Source organism: Entelurus aequoreus, linkage group LG04 (assembly GCF_033978785.1).
Source record: "Entelurus aequoreus isolate RoL-2023_Sb linkage group LG04, RoL_Eaeq_v1.1, whole genome shotgun sequence".
NCBI lineage: Eukaryota > Metazoa > Chordata > Actinopteri > Syngnathiformes > Syngnathidae > Entelurus > Entelurus aequoreus.
The window spans coordinates 9,837,733-9,858,712 of record NC_084734.1 but is presented as its reverse complement, the minus strand read 5'-3'; the positions used below and the strand labels follow the sequence as shown (position 1 = coordinate 9,858,712).

The 20,980-nt window shown below is 40.4% G+C and overlaps 1 protein-coding gene across 1 annotated transcript; it reads right to left on the bottom strand.

The window, feature by feature from the left end:
- Nucleotides 1-311: 311 nt before the first annotated feature.
- LOC133648257 (oocyte zinc finger protein XlCOF8.4-like) lies at nt 312-19,977 on the bottom strand. The gene is made up of 4 exons (XM_062044166.1): nt 19,523-19,977; nt 11,798-11,883; nt 10,146-10,221; nt 312-2,403 (listed from the first exon to the last, which is right to left on the bottom strand). Exons 1-4 carry the CDS (start codon nt 19,803-19,805, stop codon nt 1,676-1,678), a joined length of 1,173 nt encoding a protein of 390 aa, XP_061900150.1. The 5' UTR covers nt 19,806-19,977; the 3' UTR covers nt 312-1,675.
- Between the last annotated feature and the right edge of the window lie 1,003 nt (nt 19,978-20,980).

Here is a 20,980-nt window from a genome sequence, read left to right as displayed (position 1 = left end):
ATATGTATATATATTTATTTTATTATACATATAAATAAAATAAATACTTGAATTTCGGTGTTCCGGGGGCTATCCAGTAGATGGCAGTATTGTCCTGTTTAACTTCTCCTCCGTTCATGACCCTTCCCCTGGTTAATAGGGGAGTATATTTACAGCTAGAATTCACCAACTCAAGTATTTCATATATATACATATATATATATATATATATATATATATATATATATATATATATATATATATATATATATATATATATATATATATATATATATATATATATGTATGAAATACTTGACTTTCAGTGAATTCTAGCTATATATATATATATATGTATATATATTTATTTTATTATACATATAAATAAAATAAATACTTAAATTTCGGTGTTCCGGGGGCTATCCAGTAGATGGCAGTATTGTCCTGTTTAACTTCTCCGTTCATGACCCTTCCCCTTCGAACAGTTCTGGATGAACTGAAATTCTTGTTTCCATTCGTTTTGGAACTTGCAAGCGTATTTCTTCATCTTGCTCGTCGACGGCGTCGCCATGTCTGTAACTTCCTCGTTCTTCTGCTTCGTCTCCTTGTTGTGTGCGCAGTTGTGCACTCTACTCTCTAAAAGCCGTAGATGTTATGACGTCATTGGGCAGGCAAGCTGTTTATATTGTGGGAAAGCGGACGTGAGAACAGGCTGTCCCCCACTCAGGTCCGCATTGAGCTGGAGGGGGCGTGGCCTCCGGCTCCGGCTGAATACCGGGAGTTTGTCGGGGGAAAATTTCTGCCGGGAGGTTATCGGGAGAGGCGCTGAATACCGGGAGTCTCCCGCTAAAAACGGGAGGGTTGGCAAGTATGTTGTACGGTGTCCTTGAGTGCCCAGAAAGGTGCCTTGTAAGTAAAATGTGTTTGTTAGAATAATTGTTTCGAAGTTATCACAAAAACTTTGGTGAGAAGCAAAAGCTGTCTTTGAAACCTACCAAGGGTAAGGCTCGTAAAACTCCACTGTGTAGGGGGGGAAGCAAGATGAAGGTGTTCCTGTTTCTTTCATGTATTATCAATCAAACAGAAAGATATTGTCTGACCCGAGGACTACAAAAGCGGAGAGGAAGCAGGACCAGAATCCCCTCCAGGCGACCTCTTTTTTTCAACTCTTTTACGACCTCTTCTTTGAACTGTTTTATGACCTTTTCTGTGAAGTGTTTACGACCTTTTCTTTTGAACTGTTCTGTAACCAAAGGCAACGCTGTTTACGACCCACTTCCCTTTTGGAAGCAGCTGTGGTCATGTGGTCAGGGAAAGTCAAATAAAGGAGGAGGCGTACAATCTTTCGCCAGAGCGTGCTGGACACTGTACTCTTTGTGTCCCGGCGTCTCTCCTCAATTGAGCCAAATTGAATTCTGTCTGTTTGATTCTTTGCTTCTTGTCTTGTTTAATAGATGTCATCAGTGTTTGAACCTGACAGTATTATTATTATTATTAAAGCTAAAGACACACGCCATGGTGTGTTCCCAGTCGAGCACTATAAGCACTTTTAAACCATCTAAATGCCATTATTATTAAGGCTGGACTGTCGTGGGACCTCTAAGATTTACTAGGTAGAATAATAGGGGACCTTTCACTCCTGAAAAAAGGTCAAAACTACAATGAGACAAATAAAGACCAGAAAAAAAAAAAGATTTCACGGCCAGATGGAGCCGTTAGAGTTGTGCGTGAACATGTGCCGGCGCAGGTTGCTGGGGTTGTTAAAGCTGGCCGTGCACTGAGAACAGGAGTAGGGCTTCTCCCCGGAGTGCGTCCTCAGGTGTATCTTCAGGCTGCCGCTCTGCGTGAAGCGCTTGCCGCACAGCGAGCAGGCGTACGGCTTCTCCCCCGTGTGAATGCGCATGTGGATGCCCAGCGTGGTCTTGTTGGCGAAGGACTTGCCGCACATGGCGCAGGAGACGGGCTGCTCCCCCGTGTGGGCGGCGCGGTGCACGATCAGGTCCTCGCGGCTGGCGAAGAGCATGCCGCAGAAGCTGCAGTCCAGGGACTTGCTGACGGTTTGGGACTGGACGGCGGGGAGCGGCGGGAAGTGGCCGGCGTGACTGGGATGTCCTCCGTTGCCGGTAGCGACCTGAGAGGAAGAAAGTCGTTCCAACTGGCCGCTCCTCTCGTCCTGCATCCCTCGCATTGTGGCTCGATCGCCGGCACCGAGGGGGACGCCCATGAAACCGTCGTGAGTGACTGCAAGATCCTGAGTGCTGAAAACCTCCTGGTCATTCGCGGCAAAGACAATATCCATCTCGTCCTGCAGAGGCCCTTGTCCTCGTCCGTGGACGCTCACGATCCTCAGCTCCTCGTTACTTTCTGTGTGGCGGGAGGATCCGACGGGCTCCGTGTTCTGTGTTTGTGCACGGTTCTTCTGACCTGAAAGTACACACATCAATGAAGCACTCGGGTGCAGTCGGCATGTCCAGACTGCACTGCAAAAACTGCAATCTAAGTAAGATGAAATATCTCAAATAAGGGTGATATTTGCTTATTTTCTGTCTGATAAGATAATTCTTCTCACTAAGCAGATTTTATGTTAGAGCATACTTGCCAACCTTGAGACCTCCGATACCGGGAGGTGGGGGGTGGGGGCGTGGTTAAGAGGGGAATATATTTAAGCTAGAATTCACCAACTCAAGTATTTCATATATATATATATGTATGAAATACTTGACTTTCAGTGAATTCTAGCTATATATATATTTATTTTATTATACATATAAATAAAAGAAATACTTGAATTTTAGTGTTCTGGAGGCTATCCAGTAGATGGCAGTATTGTCCTGTTTAAGAGTGTCACAACATTGCTGTTTACGGCAGACGAACTGCTTTACGGTAGACTAAACGTGACTGCTGTTGTTGTGTGTTGTTACCGCGCTGGGAGGACGTTAATGAAACTGCCTAACAATAAACCCACATAAGAAGCCAAGAACTCGCCCTCGATCATTCTACAGTTATGACGTCCTTGGGCAGGCAAGCTGTTTATATTGTGGGAAAGCGGACGTGAGAACAGGCTGTCCCCACTCGGGGCCGCATTGAGCTGGAGGGGGCGTGGCCTCCAGCTCCGGCTGAATACCGGGAGTTTGTCGGGAGAAAATTTCTGCCGGGAGGTTATCGGGGGAGGCGCTGAATACCGGGAGTCTCCCGCTAAAAACGGGAGGGTTGGCAAGTATGTGTTAGAGTGTTTTACTTGTTTTAAGTGTTTTGGTCCTAAATGATCTCAGTAAGATATTACAGCTTGTTGCTGAGATTTGATTACCTATATTGAGTAAAACATGCTTGAAACTAGAATATCAAGTGTTGCAAAGCTGTGTCATCAACACTCACAAGCATAAAACTACTTTTTTAAAGTAATCATTTCTTATTTCAAGCATGAACAAAAATAACCATGACTTTGACACAATTGTGTCTCATAATTCAAACAGATGACAGCCAAATGGACTTTGCTGTTTTATTTTCAATGAAACAATAGAAAATAGGCACTCATATAGTAGTACAGTTGGCACAGTACAGTAAACTGACAGTTAATATTTTAACATTTGACATTTCTAACAATTTTGAACAGAAATAGTTCATGCACATTCAGATAAATTCCTCAAAATTACAATTAAAAAGATTTTGGCCGGGGGGCCGGGCTGTATATATGCGCACTGATTGACTGAAAGAGCACGCACTTGGCGCGATGATGTCATGTTATCCATGGAAAAATGCATTTTTAGACAATATGATTTGCCTGAGCGACTAGGAGACCCCGAGAGTAACAAGCGCTTGCCTGGTTGCCTTTCCATTAAGAAACATAAACTAGTTTTTAGTATAAGTTTGCTGGTTTCAAGAAATGTAATGCCGAGCGCATATCATTATGTCAAGATAATGGCACTAGCATTTACTTCATTTAGGATTATTTTTCAACATATTGAGCAAAAAGGTCTCTTTTTTTTTTCTACCAAGAAAAGTGCACTTGTTATTAGTGAGAATATACTTATTTTAAGCTATTTTTGGGTTCATTGAGGTTAGCTCATTTTACTGGTTTTGGGAAAGTCTTGACAAGCCAAATTTTCTTGTTCTATTGGCAGATAATTTTGCTTAGTTCAAGTAAAATACCACTTATTTTTGTATTTTTAGGGTCCGCATGTACCCATGAACAAAGGACTCTATTGAAATGGTAAGGTTTTATTATTATTATTATACCGGCCGCCTCTTCGAGCTGCAATTTGACCCACTTAACATACTTCAAAACTCACCAAATTTGACACACACATCAGGACCTGCGAAAATTGCCATCTAATAAACCCCCCCCCCCCCCAAAACTCAAAATTGCGCTCTAGCGCCCCCTAGGAAAAAACAAAAACAAACTGCCTGTAACTCCCACTAGGAAGGTCGTAGAGACATGAATCAAAAACCTCTATGTAGGTCTGACGTAGACCTACCGTACATTTCATAATTTGACATCCTCGGGCAAAAACCAACAGGAAGTTGGCAATTTCCCCTTCAAGACAAAAATGTACTAAAAACACAAATTTTTGTCTCTTTGAGCTGTAATTTGACCCCCTTAAAATACTTCAAAACTCACCAAACTTTTCACACACATCAGGACTGGTGGAAATTGCGATCTAATAAAAAAAACGAACCCCAAAACTCAAATTTGCGCTCTAGCGCAATTTTAGAATAAAACAGAGACAAAACTGCTCCTCAGAGGAAAACACAGACAAAACTGCTTGTAACTTCCGGTAGGAACGTCTTAGAGACATGAAACAAAAACCTCTATGTAGGTCTCACTTAGACCTGCATTTCATACATACATACACCCTTCAGCAAAAATCAACAGGAAGTTTGGAATCCCTCCATCAAAACTAAATTTTTGTTAAAACCGGTCACGAAACATCAAACATTATCTCCTCTGAGCGCGTTTGTCGTTTCGGCTTCAAACTACTACAGGAGAGAGATTGAACCCTTCTGATTGACGGATACTCAAAGAGTTTTGATAAGTGCTACGGTTTTGATTTTACGAGCCTTCAAAGAACCGCTGCGCTGATAATGCTGCTGTGATTTTACGAGCCTTAATAGAACCACTGTACCACTGCGCTGATGTCAACAAAAGTATTGGGACACTTAGGACTAGCAGTAGACAAAAGTTTTTGGACACTTAGGACTAGCACCTGCCAAATATGCGGGCCCGACCAACGCTGTGCAGCTTTAATTTTTTCTTGTTTTTGAACACTGACTTTTTGCAGTGTGCACATTTATCTTCCAGTCACATAGTCTTAAAATATGCTTTTGTGTGTAGACTACAGGCAGCATGCAGATTTGCCAGATCATATTCATTTTATATCAATACCGTATTTTCCGGACCATAGGGCGCACCAGATTATAAGGCACACTGCTGATGAATGGTCTATTTTCGATCTTTTTTCATATATAAGGCGCACCGGATTATAAGGCGCATTAAAGGAGTCATATTATTATGATTTTTTTCTAAAAGTAAAAGACTTCCTTGTGGTCTACATAACATGTAATGGTGGTTCTTTGGTGAAAATGTTGCATAGATGATGTTTTAAACATCATCTTCAAGCCGCTTTCTGACTGTCTCTTCAGGATGCGCCGTTTTGTGGGCGGTCTTATTTACGTGCCTCACCTTCGACAGTCTTCTCCCCGTCGTATTTGTTGTCGTTGTTGTTGACATTCAGACTTTACTTCAATCAATAACGGAGCAGCATCTCCTCATCCGTGGCTCACTAGTGCAACAACAACGCCCGGAATGTGTCCCGTGAAAAAACGGAACTCTCTAAAGTTCCTTGGTTGAATAATGTAAACTCACTACACCGGTATGTTTTAGCGCTTTCATAGCGAGATATAAGTAAGAACATTACACTTCTTTATATTATAAATGGCAACAGCGGAGGATGAATGTCACATAACAAGAAGATAGAGGAAAAGAAGAAGCTTATCGACTACGGTGTCGGCACGGACTACAAAGGCGGACGTGCGCAAATTTTCAAGATGTATGCAGATCTCAAATACACATCAGCGGGTACCAGAAGGTAAGAAAAGTTGGTTTTGCATGATATTGTGAAACAAAACACCAGATAATATGTCTGCTAATAGGTGCCATTTTGCAGTCCTTATATACACACCATAATAATACTCGTATCTCTGACTAAGGTAGCCGTAATGGGCCGACAATCCATCAAGCGGTGGGGCTTCAAAGTCATACTAAAACATTTCGACATATTTTTGAGTGTCGTGTGTAACGTTCTATATTCTCAATGGAACATTTAAAGTTTTGGTGTTGTTTACTGCCGTCATATTGCAATCTACACGTGTGCAATAATGTTGTATGTGTATATGTATATATATGCATATGCATGTGTGTGGATATATACATATACTGTATATAGATACATATCTTCTTTCTTATCTTTTTTACTATTTATATTACTAAATTATTGTGTATGCACCTTATGGGATCTGCTCCAATTTCGTTGTTCTTTGAACCTGTTCACTGTAATAATGACAATAAAACTATTTTCTATTCTATCCCTTATATGTGACTGCCATCTACTGGTCACACTTATCATTACACCATGTACCAAATAAAATTGCTTCGAGGTCGGTAAGCACAACCAGAATTATTCCGTACATTAGGCGCACCGGGTTATAAGGCGCACTGTTGATTTTTGAGGGAATGAAAACATTTTAAGTCCGCCTTATAGTTCGAAAAATACGGTATCTTCCAGTCACGTAGTCTTAAAATATGCTTTGGTGTCCAGACTACAGGCAGCATGCACAGATCAACAGGTCACATTTGCCGGATCATATTAATTTTATATGAATATATTTCGCATTCAAGCTCCATGCTTTCAGTGCCGTTTTTTTTTTATGTTGTCCACCAGATGGCACTACTCGTTTCCCATTCAAAGCATGCAGCAAAATGTCATGGCCTTGTACTGTACTAAGTGTGTGTCTCTATTGGCGTTGGACAATTGAGTGTAAGTGGAAAAAATACCTGTCAGTTAATATTATTTTTGTATTAAAAAACTGGGTAGTTATGTAGACTTAGTGGCCTTTAAAATGTTTTTAAAAAATCAACAATAATTTACATTTGATATGAATATTATAAGCTAAAGCAGTTTTAAAGGATGGACATGTTTAAAGTGGAGAAGTACCGTATTTTCTGGACCATAGGGCGCACCACATTATAAGGCACACTGCTGATGAATTGTCTATTTTCGATCTTTTTTCACATATAAAGCGCACCGGATAATAAGGTGCATTAAAGGAGTCATATTATGATTTTTTTCTAAATGTAATAGACTTCCTTGTGGTCTACATAACATGTAATGGTGGTTCTTTGCTCAAAATGTTGCATAGATGATGTTTTACACATCATCTTCAAAATGCTTTCTGACAGTCGCTTTTGTGGGCGGGTCTTATTTACGTGGCTCACCTTCGACAGCGTCTTCTCTCTTTGTTGTAGCGGTGTAGCGTGCAAGGACGGGAGTGGAAGAAGTGTCAAAAGATGGCGCTAACTGTTTTATTGACATTCAGACTTTACTTCAATAAATACCTGAGCAGCATCTCCTCATCCGTGGCTCACTAGTGCAACAACAACAACGCCCGGAAATGCGTCCCGTGAAAAACCGTCCGACCGGAACTCTCTAATAACTCAAGTTCCTTGGGTGAATAATGTAAACTCACTACACCGGTATGTTTTAGTGCTTTCATGGCGAGTTTACTGACAGATATAAGTAAGAACTTTACACTACTTTATATTAGAAATGGCAACAGCGGAGGATGAATGTCACATAACAAGAAGATAGAGAAAAATAAGCTTATCAACTCCGAAGTCGGCACGGACTACAAACGCGGACGCGTGCAATTTTGCAGGACTTATGCAGATCACAAATACAGATCAGCAGGTACTAGAAGGTAAGAAAAGTTGCTTTTGCATAATATTGCGAAACAAAACGCCAGATAATATGTCTTACCTTATACACACACCATAATAATACTCCTATGTTGAAGCACAGTACAATCCATCAAGCGGTGCGGCTTCATAGCTTACCAAAGTCCTACTAAAACATTTTGACAACATTTTTGAGTGCCGTGTGTAATGTTCTATATTTTAAATGGATCATATAAAATGTTGGTGTTGTTTACTTGAGTCATATTGCAGTCTACACGTATCTCTTATGTGTGACTGCCATCATATTGCAGTCTACACGTATCTCGGTGGCCTAGTGGTTAGAGTGAGATGGGTAGGTTGCGAGTCAAGTCATACCAAAGACTATGAAAATGGGACCCATTACATCCCTGCTTGGCACTCAGCATCAAGGGTTGGAATTGGGGGTTGAATCACCAAAAATGATTCCCGGGCGTGGCCACCGCTGCTGCCCACTGCTCCCCTCACCTCCCAGGGGGTGAACAAGGGGATGGGTCTAATGCAGAGGACAAATTTCACCACACCTAGTGTGTGTGTGAGACAATCATTGCTACTTTAACTTTAACTTATGTGTGACTGCCATCTACTGGTCACTCTTATCATTACACCATGTATCCAACAAAAAAGCTTCGAGGTCGGTAAGCACAACCAAAATTATTCCGTACATTAGGCACACCGGCTTACAAGGCGCAGTGTCGAGTTTTGAGAAAATCAAAGGCTTTTAAGTGCGCCTTATAGTCCGAAAAATATGTATTTTCTTGTTTTTGTTTCTATTTTTTCTCTAGACATGAATAATTGACATAAGAGTTATTACCGTAATTTTCCGACTATAAGTGGCAGTTTTTTTTCATAGTTTGGCCGGGGGTGCGACTTATACTCAGGAGCGACTTATGTGTGAAATGATTAACACATTAGCGTAAAATATCAAATAATATTATTTATCTCATTCACGTAAGAGACTAGACGTATAAGATTTCATGGGATTTAGCGATTAGGAGTGACAGATTGTTTGGCAAACGTATAGCATGTTCTATATGTTATACTTATTTGAATTGGAGTGTTTTAAGTCTCGTCTTAAGACCCACTTTTATTCTTTGGCTTTCAACACTACGTGAGTTGTGTGGTCTTCTGTCCTCTGTGTTTTTTTTAATTGTATTTTTTTTATTTTTTATTTTTAATACATTTTGATTTCTATTTACTGTTTTAATTGGTTTTACCCTTTAAAATCGTTTTTAATCATATTTATTTTTATATTGGTTTTATATTTATTTATTTTTTGTTTTTATTCAGTCATTGGTGGAGCATAATATTGTTTTTAATATTGTTTTTAACATGGCTGTGCAGCACTTTGGCAACATTCTTGTTGTTTAAATGTGCTATATAAATAAAGTGGATTGGATTGGATAGTTATTTGAATGACTCTTACCATAATATGTTACGTTAACATACCAGGCACGTTCTCAGTTGGTTATCAGCCCTTTGAGACACTTGTGATTTAGGGCTATATAAATAAACATTGATTGATTATTTATGCCTCATATAACGTACACTTATTCAGCCTGTTGTTCACTATTCTTGATTTATTTTAAATTGCCTTTCAAATGTCTATTCTTGGTGTTGGCTTTTATCAAATACATTTCCCCAAAAAGTGCGACTTATACTCCAGTGCGACTTATATATGTTTTTTTCCTTCTTTATTATGCATTTTCGGCCGGTGCGACTTATACTCCGGAGCGACTTATACTCCGAAAAATACGGTATATATTTTGTACTTCTATTCCTTTTGAACTTTTTTATCATGTCTCTATTTATATTTCATCATTATTTACTCCTCCTACTCCTTTATGGACATGATGAACTGTGTACAAAGTGAATGTGAGAGTTCGTCCCTTAGATGCATGTTCGTAATAAACTCAACATACATTTTTACAGCAGTTATTAGGAAGCCGACATGTTTTAAGGTGGCAAAATATGTGATGTATAACATGGAAGTCGTGAGGCTGTTTTTCATTGATTCAACTAACCACATAAACACACGCAGATGTTTACATGATCCTGCAAATAAAACATGCTACTGGATGCAATTTGTGGATCTAAAGTGAGATACATAGAATTGTACAAAATGCCCAAGAAGAGGGTCGAGCCACCTCCTGCGTAAGTGTGTGTCCACGTGACTCACTTTGACTTGGATCGCATCCTGCGGTGTCATCTTCATCTTTGATCAGGATGATGTCCGGAGTCTCTTCAACTTGAAACTAAATAAAAAGGGAGAAAAGTCAAATGTTCATACAAATAATAACTCCAAACCCCAAAAGCAGTGCGGTTGTCACGTTGTGTAAATGGTAAATAAAAACAAAATACAATGATTTGCAAATCCTTTTCAACTTATATTCAACTGAATAGACTGCAAAGACAAGATACTTAACGTTCAAACAGGAAAACTTTATAATATTAACTCATTTGGAATTTGATGCCGGCAACATGTTTCAAAAAAGCTGGCACAAGTGGCAAAAAAGACTGAAAAAGTTGAGGAATGCTCATCAAAACACTTATTTGGAACATCCCACGGGTGAACAGGCTAATTGGGAACAGGTGGGTGCCATGATTGGGTATAAAAGCAGATTCCATGAAATGCTCAGTCATTCACAAACAAGGATGGGGCGAGGGTCACCACTTTGTCAACAAATGCGTGAGCAAAATGTCCAACAGTTTAAAAACATTTCTCAATGAGCTATTGGGAGGAATTTAGGTATTTCACCATCCACGCTACGTAATATCATCAAAAGGTTCAGAGAATCTGGAGAAATCACTGCATGTAACATTGAATGCCCGTGACTTTGGATCCCTCAGGCAGTACTGCATCAAAAACAGACATCAGTGTGTAAAGGATATCACCACATGGGCTCAGGAACACTTCAGAAACCCACTGTCAGCAACTACAGTTGGTCGCTACATCTGTAAGTGCAAGTTAAATCTCTACTATGCAAAGCGATAGCCATTTATCAACAACACCCAGAAACGGCCCTCGCTCATCTAAGATGGACTGATGCAAAGTGGGAAAAGTGTTCTGCGGTCTGACGAGTCCACATTTCACATTGTTTTTGGAAACTGTGGACGTCGTGTCCTCCGGACCAAAGAGGAAAAGACCCATCCGGATTGTTATAGGCGCAAAGTTCAAAAGCCAGCATCTTTGATGGTATGGGGGTGTATTAGTGCCCAAGACATGGGTAACTTACACGTCTGTGAAGGCGCCATTAATGCTGAAAGGTACATACAGGTTTTGGAGCAACATATGTTGCCATCCAAGCAACGTTACCATGGACGCCCCTGCTTATTTCAGCAAGACAATGCCAAGCCACGTGTTAACAACAGCGTGGCTTCATAGTAAAAGAGTGTGGGTACTAGACTGGCCTGCCTGTAGTCCAGACCTGTCTCCCATTGAAAATGTGTGGTGCAATATGAAGCCTAAAATACCACAACAGAACAACTTAAGCTGTACATCAGCATCTGAAAAGCTTCAAAAATGTGTCTCCTCAGTTCACAAACGTTTACTGAGTGTTGTTAAAAGGAAAGGCCATGTAACACAGTGGTAAAAATGCCCCTGTGACAACTTTTTTGCAATGTGTTGCTGCCATTAAATTCTAAGTTAATGATTATTTGCAAAAAAAAAATGAAGTAATATCTTGTCTTTGCAGTCTATTCAATTGAATATAAGTTGAAAGGGATTCGCAAATCATTGTATTCTCTTTTTATTTACCATTTCCACAACGTGACAACTTCACTGCTTCTGGGTTTGGTATATCATGGCAACGTGTCAGTACAACAAGTGACCTCTTTAGTTTCAGGAGGGCACGTATCAGCCTGTAGATGCACTGAGGTGGAAGGAGTTTCTTGGGCGGCAGGTGGCTTTAGGACAACTAAAAAAAAAATGTGAAAAGCAAAATGAAAGATCATGACCAAGCAAAGAATGTTTTGCACTGCAAAAATGGTGAATGAATTAAGTCCTGGACACAAAAATGCACCTAAAACTGTCATATGTAGGCATCCACTGTGAAAACCAATCAAACATGACACAGTATTGGTTATGGTTATAAGAAGAAGAAGCACAACTTGTATTTAATCCTACCCCTTTCTCTATGTCCATCCATCCATCCATTTTCTACCGCTTGTCCCTTTTGGGGTCGCGGGGGGTGCTGGAGCCTATCTCAGCTGCATTCGGGCGGAAGGCGGGGTACACCCTGGACAAGTCGCCCCCTCATCGCAGGGCCAACACAGATAGACAGACAACATTCACACACTAGGGCCAATTTAGTGTTGCCAATCAACCTATCCCCAGGTGCATGTCTTTGGAGGTGGGAGGGGCCTATCCCCAGGTGCATGTCTTTGGAGGTGGGAGGAAGCCGGAGTACCCGGAGGGAACCCACGCAGTCACGGGGAGAACATGCAAACTCCACACAGAAAGATCCCGAGCCTTGGATTGAACCCAGGATCTTCATATTGAAAAATGAATTTTACCTTTGCAACCTCATTATACTATTGGCTAAGTTGTATATATTTATAAATGTAAGTTTCTCAATACCTGACCTGTTTTGTGCCTTTAAAAAATGCACTAATAGCTTGTTTTAAAATGTCTCTGACAATCTTGCACTTTCTGTTTTGGAAATGACATGAATGTTTGTGCCACTGCTTAATAACTGTTTAATAAATACACTTTTGGTCAATTGACTTAGTTGTAATTTCCCTCTCCGCATGAAAGTTTAAAATGAGCATATATTAGGGGTGTAACGGTATTTGTATTGAACCGTTTCGGTACGGGGGTTTCGGTTCGGTTCGGAGGTGTACCGAATGAGTTTCCACACGGTAGAGATGCGCGGTTTGCGGACACAACCGCGGAGTCCGCGGATAATCCGCGGGTCGGGCGGATGCATGACAAAAAAATAGATTTTAAATAGATTCGGGCGGGTGGCGGTTGAATCAATTCTCTCGAATGTGTGCTGATTTTCACCCAATCAACAATAATAAGGGCGTGCCGTGTTGGTACTGCCTTTATCACCCTTTTCAACATGTACAGCCAGCGTGCTAGCCCGGCCACATGTTGGACGCAGCATCTGCTTGAACACGTAAGTGACAGCAAGGCATACTTGGTCCACAGCCATACAGGTTACACCAGGGGTGTCAAACTCATTTTAGATCGGGGGCCACATGGAGAAAAATCTACTCCCAGGTGGGCCGGACAGGTAAAATCACAGCACGATAACTTAAAAATAAAGACAAATTCAGATTGTTTTCTTTGTTTAAAAATAGAACAAGAAAATTCTGAAAATGTACAAATCATAATGTTGTTGTTTTTTTTTTTACACTTACATGTTGCGGTTAATAGTATTCTATCTTTATTTGTCGTTATTTATATTTTCTGAATACATTATGTGATAATGTTCATCAGTCAACTCATTGGTGTTAATTTTCAATCTATTACGATAAAAAAATTATATCAAAATCAAATTACAGGATGTCATTCATGTAAGTTTGCTCATTTTCCTTAACTGGTGCACTAACATCATGTGGTTTATTTTATTTTTTTACATATGTAGCATAATCTACAAAGATGCAAATAATTGCTATTGTGACATCTAGTGGACACATTTAGAACAGCAGTTTCTTTCATTCAAAAATTTTGGTTCATTTTTATACTTAGCAAACTCATCCCGCGGGCCGGATAAAACCTGTCCGCGGGCCTGATCCGTCCCACGGGCCGTACGTTTGACACCCCTGGGTTACACTGACGGTTGCCGTATAAAACAACTTTAACACTCTTAATATGTGCCACACTGTGAACCAACACCAAACAAGAATGACAAACACATTTCGGGAGAACATCCGCGCACCGTGAGACAACATAAACACAACAGAACAAATACCCAGAACACCTTGCAGTCCTAACTCTTCCTGGCTGAAATATACACCCCCCTCCCGCTACCACCAAACCCCGCCCACCTCAACCGACGCACGAAGGGGGGTGGGGGGGTTGATGTGTGGGGGCGCAGTGTAGGGTGGGCGGGGTTTGGTGGTAGCGGGGGTGGGGGGGTTTGGGGGGGTGTATATAAAAATATATATATAAAAAAAAAAAAAAAAACATTGCAACACATGCCAATACGGCCGTGTTAGATTAGTAAAGTGCAATTTTAAATTTCCCGCGAAATATCCTGCTGAAAACGTCTCGGCATGATGACGTTTGCGCGTGACGTCACGGATTGTAGCGGACATTTTGGGACAGCATTGTGGCCAGCTATTAAGTCGTCTGTTTTCATCGCAAAATTCCACAGTATTCTGGACATCTGTGTTGGTGAATCTTTTGCAATTTGTTTAATGAACAATGGAGACAGCAAAGAAGAAAGCTATAGGTGGGAAGCGGTGTATTAGCGGTCGGCTGCAGCAACACAAACACGTAGCTGGTGTTTCATTGTTTACATTCCCGAAAGATGACAGTCAAGCTTTACCATTGGCCTGTGGAGAACTGGGACAACAGAGACTCTTACCAGGAGGACTTTGAGTTGGATACGCGGTACCGTGAGTACGCAGCTGCGGCTTCCAAACATTTGATTGCTTGCCCGTACATGCGTGCCGCTATGTGCATGTCACGTACGTAACTTTGGGGAAATATATGTGCTGTATGAACTTTGCGGAGGTGAACGGTACTTTGGGCTGTGGGATTGAGTGTGTTGTGCGGGTGTTTGATTTGTATTGGTGGGTTATATGGACGGGAGGGGGGAGGTGTTTGTTATGCAGGATTAATTTGTGGCATATTAAATATAAGCCTGGTTGTGTTGTGGCTAATAGAGTATGTATATGTCTTGTGTTTATTTATTGTTTTAGTCATTCCCAGCTGAATATCAGGTCCCACTCGCCTCTCACAGCATCTTCCCTATCTGAATCGCTTCCACTACCCTCTAGTCCTTCACTCTCACTTTCCTCATCCACGAATCTTTCATCCTCGCTCAAATTAATGGGGAAATCGTCGCTTTCTCGGTCCGAATCGCTCTCGCTGCTGGTGGCCATGATTGTAAACAATGTGCAGATGTGAGGAGCTCCACGACCTGTGACGTCACGCTACTTCCGGTACAGGCAAGGTTTTTTTATCAGTGACCAAAAGTTGCGAACTTTATCGTCAATGTTCTCTACTAAATCCTTTCAGCAAAAATATGGCAATATCGCGAAATGATCAAGTATGACATATAGAATGGATCTGCTATCCCCTTTTAAATAAGAAAATCGCATTTCAGTAGGCCTTTAAGACCTTTGTTGGATCGGAATCTGGGTTTAACGTGGTTAGTGGAGCTCCCCCTGGTGTTGTGGTTAAGGCGGTCATTTACGTTATGGAAGTAGTTTGACATGTACTTCGGTATCAGGGAGGTGTAGCGAATTTTATAGACTAGGCTCAGTGCAAGTTGTTTTACTCTGTCCTCCACCCTGAGTCAGCCTACTTTGGAGAAGTAGGTAGGAGTGAGGTGGGATCTGGGGTGGAGGTCTACAAGTCATCTGACTAGCTTGTTCTGGGATGTTTGGAGTCTATATTTGAGGGTTTTGGAGGTGCTAGGGTTGAATGAGAGTTCCCGCTAGAATCTTCCTGGTGCTTTTGTTTGCCAGAGAGGAGATTCTGTAGAGAAATCTCGTTCGTTGGTTGACCTTTTTGATTACCTTGGTTGAAGGTTGGGGATTGAACCAGGAACCCTCAGGTTGCGCCACGCCGGGTCAAATGCAGAGGACAGATTTCACCACACCTAGTGTGTGTGTGTGTGTGTGAGACAATCATTGGTACTTTAAAGGCCTACTGAAATGATTTTTTTTAATTTAAACAGGAATAGCAGATCCATTCTATGTGTCATACTTGATCATTTCGCGATATTGCCATATTTTTGCTGAAAGGATTTAGTAGAGAAAATCGACGATAAAGTTCGCAACTTTTGCTCGCTGATAAAAAAAAGCCTTGCCTGTACCGGAAGTAGCGTGACGTCACAGGAGCTAGCATTCCTCACAATTCCCCGTTGTTTACAATGGAGCGAGAGATTCGGAGCGACAAAGCGACGATTACCCCATTAATTTGAGCGAGGATGAAAGATTCGTAGATGAGGAACGTTACAGTGAAGGACTTGAGAGGCAGTGATGGACGTATCTTTTTTCGCTCTGACCGTAACTTAGGTACAAGCTGGCTCATTGGATTCCACACTCTCCTTTTTTTATTGTGGATCACGGATTTGTATTTTAAACCACCTCGGATACTATATCCTCTTGAAAATGAGAGTCGAGCACACGAAATGGACATTTAAAGTGACTTTTATCTCCACGACAATACATCGGTGACACACTTAGCTACTGAGCTAACGTGATAGCATCGTTCTCAAATGAAGATAGAAACAAAAGAAATAAACCCCTGACTGGAAGGATAGACAGAAGATCAACAATACTATTAAACCATGTACATGTAACTACACGGTTAAAAATTCTCAGCCTGGTAAGGCTTAACAATGCTGTTGCTAACGACGCTAAGGCTAATTTAGCAACTTAGCAACCGGACCTCACAGAACTATGATAAAAACATTAGCGCTCCACCTACGCCAGCCAGCCCTCATCTGCTCCTCAACAGCCGTGCTCACCTGCGTTCCAGCGATCGACGGCGCGACGAAGGACTTCATCCGTGGGTTTGGCGGCAAGCATCGGCTAGGCGTAGTAAGTAGTCCTTGTTGTGTTGCTGTAAGTATTGTACTTAGCCGCTAATACACCGATCGATCCCACCTACAACGTTCTTCTTTGCAGCCTCCATTGTTCATTAAACAAATTGCAAAAGATTCACCATCACAGATGTCCAGAATACTGTGGAATTTTGTCGAAGAAAACAAGAGGTCTTTGTATCGGGTCGATGGGGTACAACCACTTCCGTGGATTTTGTGACGTCACGCGCATAAATCATATCCAAAGGAAGTTTTCAACCGGAAGTGTGGCGGGAATTTTAAAATTGGCATGTGTTTCAATGTTAAGATTTCATCATTGATATATAAACTATCAGACTGCGTGGTCGGTAGTAGTGGCTTTCAGTAGGCCTTTAACTTTATTGCGTGTACAACCCCCTGGCGCTGTTTTGTACGGTTTCTGTACTTGTTTTGATTATTATTACGTATTGATTGTATGTAAATGATGCATATTATAAATAAAGGTTTATCAAATTAAAAAACTAATTAAAGCTGCAAGCAGCGTTGGTCGGGTCCGCCTTTTGGCAGGTGCTAGTCCTAGGTGTCCCAATACTTTTGTCCAGTGGTAGTCCTGAGTGAGACCTACATAGAGGTTTTTGTTTCGTGTCTCTACGATATTCGTACTGGGAGTTAGAGGAAGTTGTGTCTGAGTTCACATTGTCATTATAGGGTATTGTGTGTATTGAGGCCAAAGAAGGAGTAATTGCATTTTCGTTGTCATTTTTGGCACCGGAGCAACTTTAGTGCTGCGGGTCTTTGAAGGCTCGTAAAATCAAAACGGTAGCAATTATTAAAAATCCGTAAAGACGGTTTAATCAGAAGGGTTCAATCTCTCTCCTGTAGCAGTTTGAAGCCGAAACGACAAACGCGCTCAGAGGAGATAACGTTTGATGTTTGGTGACCGTTTGTAACAAAAATTTTGTTTTGAAGGAGGAATAGCAAACTTCCTGTCGATTTTTGCTGAAGGATGTCAATCTATGAAATGTAGGTCTAGGCGAGACCTACATAGAGGTATTTGTTTCATGTCTCTAAGACGTTCCTACCGGAAGTTACATGCAGTTTTGTCTGAGTTTTCCTCTGAGGAGCAGTTTTTTCTCTGTTTTTCCCAAAAAATTATGTAGAACACAATTTTGAGTTTTGGGATTCGGTTTTTTTTTAGATCGCAGTTTCTACCAGTCCCGATGTGTGTGAGAAATTTGGTGAGTTTTGAAGTATTTAAGGGGGTCAAATTACAGCTCAAAAATAAAAAAAACGAGTGTTTTTAGTAATTTTTTGTCTTGAAGGGGAAATTGCCAACTTCCTGTAGATTTTAGCCCGAAGAAATTAATTAATGAAAAGTAGGTGTAAGCGAGACCTAAATACAGGTTTTGGTTTCATGTCTCTACGACATTCCTAAAAGGCTCTTATCATGTTATATAATTCTTTTGTACTCCCTTATCTTAATTATTGTGTCGAAATCTGGGGTAACAATTACAAAACAAACATTAAATCTATATTCTTACTTCAAAAGAAAGCGATTAGAATTGTAAATTATGCAGATTATCATGACCATACCAATGCTCTGTTTATTAAATTAAAAACATTAAAACTGCACGATCTTGTTGACCTCAACACTGCTATTGTGACGTACAAAGCTCATAACCACATGCTGCCTGGGTGTCTACAGGAGAGGTTTAAACCCAGAGAGAATCCCTATGACCTCAGAGGTTCAGCTGTCTTCCAGAAAGCTAAGATAAGAACAAGCTTAAAAAGTAGATGTGTTTCTGTCAGGGGGGTTCAACTGTGGAACAGCTTGGATAATTCCTTAAAATGTTCCAGTTCTATTCACACATTTAAAAAACACTTTAAGACCAATGTCTTGAAAAAATATATCACTCTAGAATCAACACAGTAGTTAATACTATGATCAATGTTAATTCAAATACTAAATGTGGGTTATAAATAATAATGGAAGTACAATTGTTTGTATATAGTATATAAATTGGTACAAAGGTTTAACATGTCTACAAGGATATTTCACATGCCTTTACTGTGTATATAATTGAACTGTGTTTATGTTATGTATAATGTGTATTTATAATATGTTGTACAATGGACATTCAATAATTTTCGGAAGTTTATTTTGTACTTGACATTGTTTATAGGGTTAGGCGCAATAAGTGTTCAACTTCAGCCTAAACCCTTTCGGTCTGCAACATTTTCATTTTCAATTTAAGAATGTACAACTGTTTGTTTATTTTGTTGACGATTGACCGAAGAATAATAAACTTGAACTTGAAACTTGAACTTGAGTTAGAGGCAGATTTCTTCATAGGGGGCACTAGAGAGCAATTGGGATTTTTGGGGTTTGGTTTTTTCACCAAAGAGTTTTGTTCGCGTTTTTTTATGTGTGCGAAAAATTTGGTGAGTTTTGAAGCATGTTAAGGGGGGCAAAGTAGTCCGCAAAGCTGCGGAATAATAATAATAAAGAATAATAAAACCTTACAATTTCAATAGGGTCCTTTCGTCCCATTGCAAAAGGACTCCCTTTGGGAGTCCTTTTGAAAAGGTCCTGTGCGGACCCTAATAATAATTAAAAAAACGTGTACGGCATTGTTGACGTGCACTACTTATACTCAACCAGCAGAGGCGCTGTTGATTTCGTCTCAACGTGTCTTCAGCGCGAAGAAGAAAAAGCACTCTGAAAACACATTAAGTCGCCATTATGTGTACGATTGACAAACTTAGTAAGGGATTCGTTTGAATTGATTTGAAATGAATAAACGTGATTGACTGTAGTGGTTGAAACTTGTGTTAGTCCGCTCCTGTTTACCTGTTGTTTTGCTGCGGGCTTTGGGCGCGTTCGCCTTGAAGGTGGCGACGCGACTCAGCGGCCGGTTGGCTCTGGTCTGCAGGCGGAGGGAGAAGAGCTCGCCCCGCATCACCTTCATCCTCGTCCTCAGGTTCTCGTTGTCCCGCAGGCTCTGGTTGAGGTGCAGCCGCAGGGACGACGAGCTCTCCGAGAAGAGCTGACTTATTTCTAACACCGCCGCTTTCACCAGGACGTCCATGATGGAAGAGAGCTGAGACTCTATGTTCAGAGTGTCCGTCGGCATGTTTGCTTGCTTAGCCGTGGCACAAACACTTCTCTACCGGTTAAAAAAAAAAGTCGACTAATTTGGGTAACGATACTTCTGTGCCGGTAAAAAAAAAAAAGTCGACTAATTTGGGTAACGATACAGTCGCTGGTGTTGCCTGCTAAAAGCTACAAAACAATGGCACTTCCGGTGTGTGACACCGATACCGTAATGCTTGGACTACAGCCGCAACAATAAAAAAAAAAGTTGTTTTTGCATGAAATAAAAGTAACATGCCACTTTTGCTTTTTGTTATGCGGTGTCCTTTGTAAACGCTAATTATTTCATCGTAATGACGTATTTACAATGTAAAGCCGTTTATAAATATGCTTAGCTATATGTCATATACGTATTTTTTATTTTTATTTTAAATAAACCTTTATTTATACATTTCAACATTTGCAAAGAGTTGATAAATAATAATCAAAGTAAGTACAAAAACAGTACAAAACAGCGCCAGGGGGCTTGTACATTCAAAGTAACTCAATTTGGAATGCAAAATATATACAGGTATTGATTGATGGATTGAAACTTTTATTAGTAGATTGCACAGTACAGTACATATTCCGTACAATTGACCACTAAATGGTAACACCCGAATAAGAGATACCGTCTATAAAATATATAGATATCTAATGTATTCATACATTGTTTATGTACATACTTGCCAACCTTGAGACCTCCAATATCGGGAGGTGGGGGTGGGGGGTGGGGGGCGTGGCTAAGGGCGTGGTTAAGAGGAGAGTATATTTACAGCTAGAATTCACCAAATCAAGTATTTCATATATATATATATATATATATATATATATATATATATATATATATATATATATATATATATATATATATATATATATATATATATATATATATATATGTATGAAATACTTGACTTTCAGTGAATTCTAGCTATATATATTTTTTTATTTTATTTTTTATTTTATTATACATATAAATAAAAGACATACTTGAATTTCAGTGTTCTGCAGGCTATCCAGTAGGTGGCAGTATTGTCCTGTTTAAGAGTGTCACAACATTGCTGTCACTATTATGTTAGATCCACTATGGACTGGACTCTCACACTATTATGTTAGATCCACTATGGACTGGACTCTCACAGTATTATGTTAGATCCACTATGGACTGGACTC

Coding starts and splice junctions, on each gene's coding strand:
- LOC133648257 (XM_062044166.1), bottom strand. CDS start 19,805: ATGCCGACGGACACTCTGAACATAGAGTCTCAGCTCTCTTCCATCATG. Junction 10,222..11,797: donor GCCCTCCTGAAACTAAAGAG/GTCACTTGTTGT, acceptor CTTTTTATTTAG/TTTCAAGTTGAAGAGACTCC. Junction 2,404..10,145: donor AGGATGCGATCCAAGTCAAA/GTGAGTCACGTG, acceptor GTGTACTTTCAG/GTCAGAAGAACCGTGCACAA.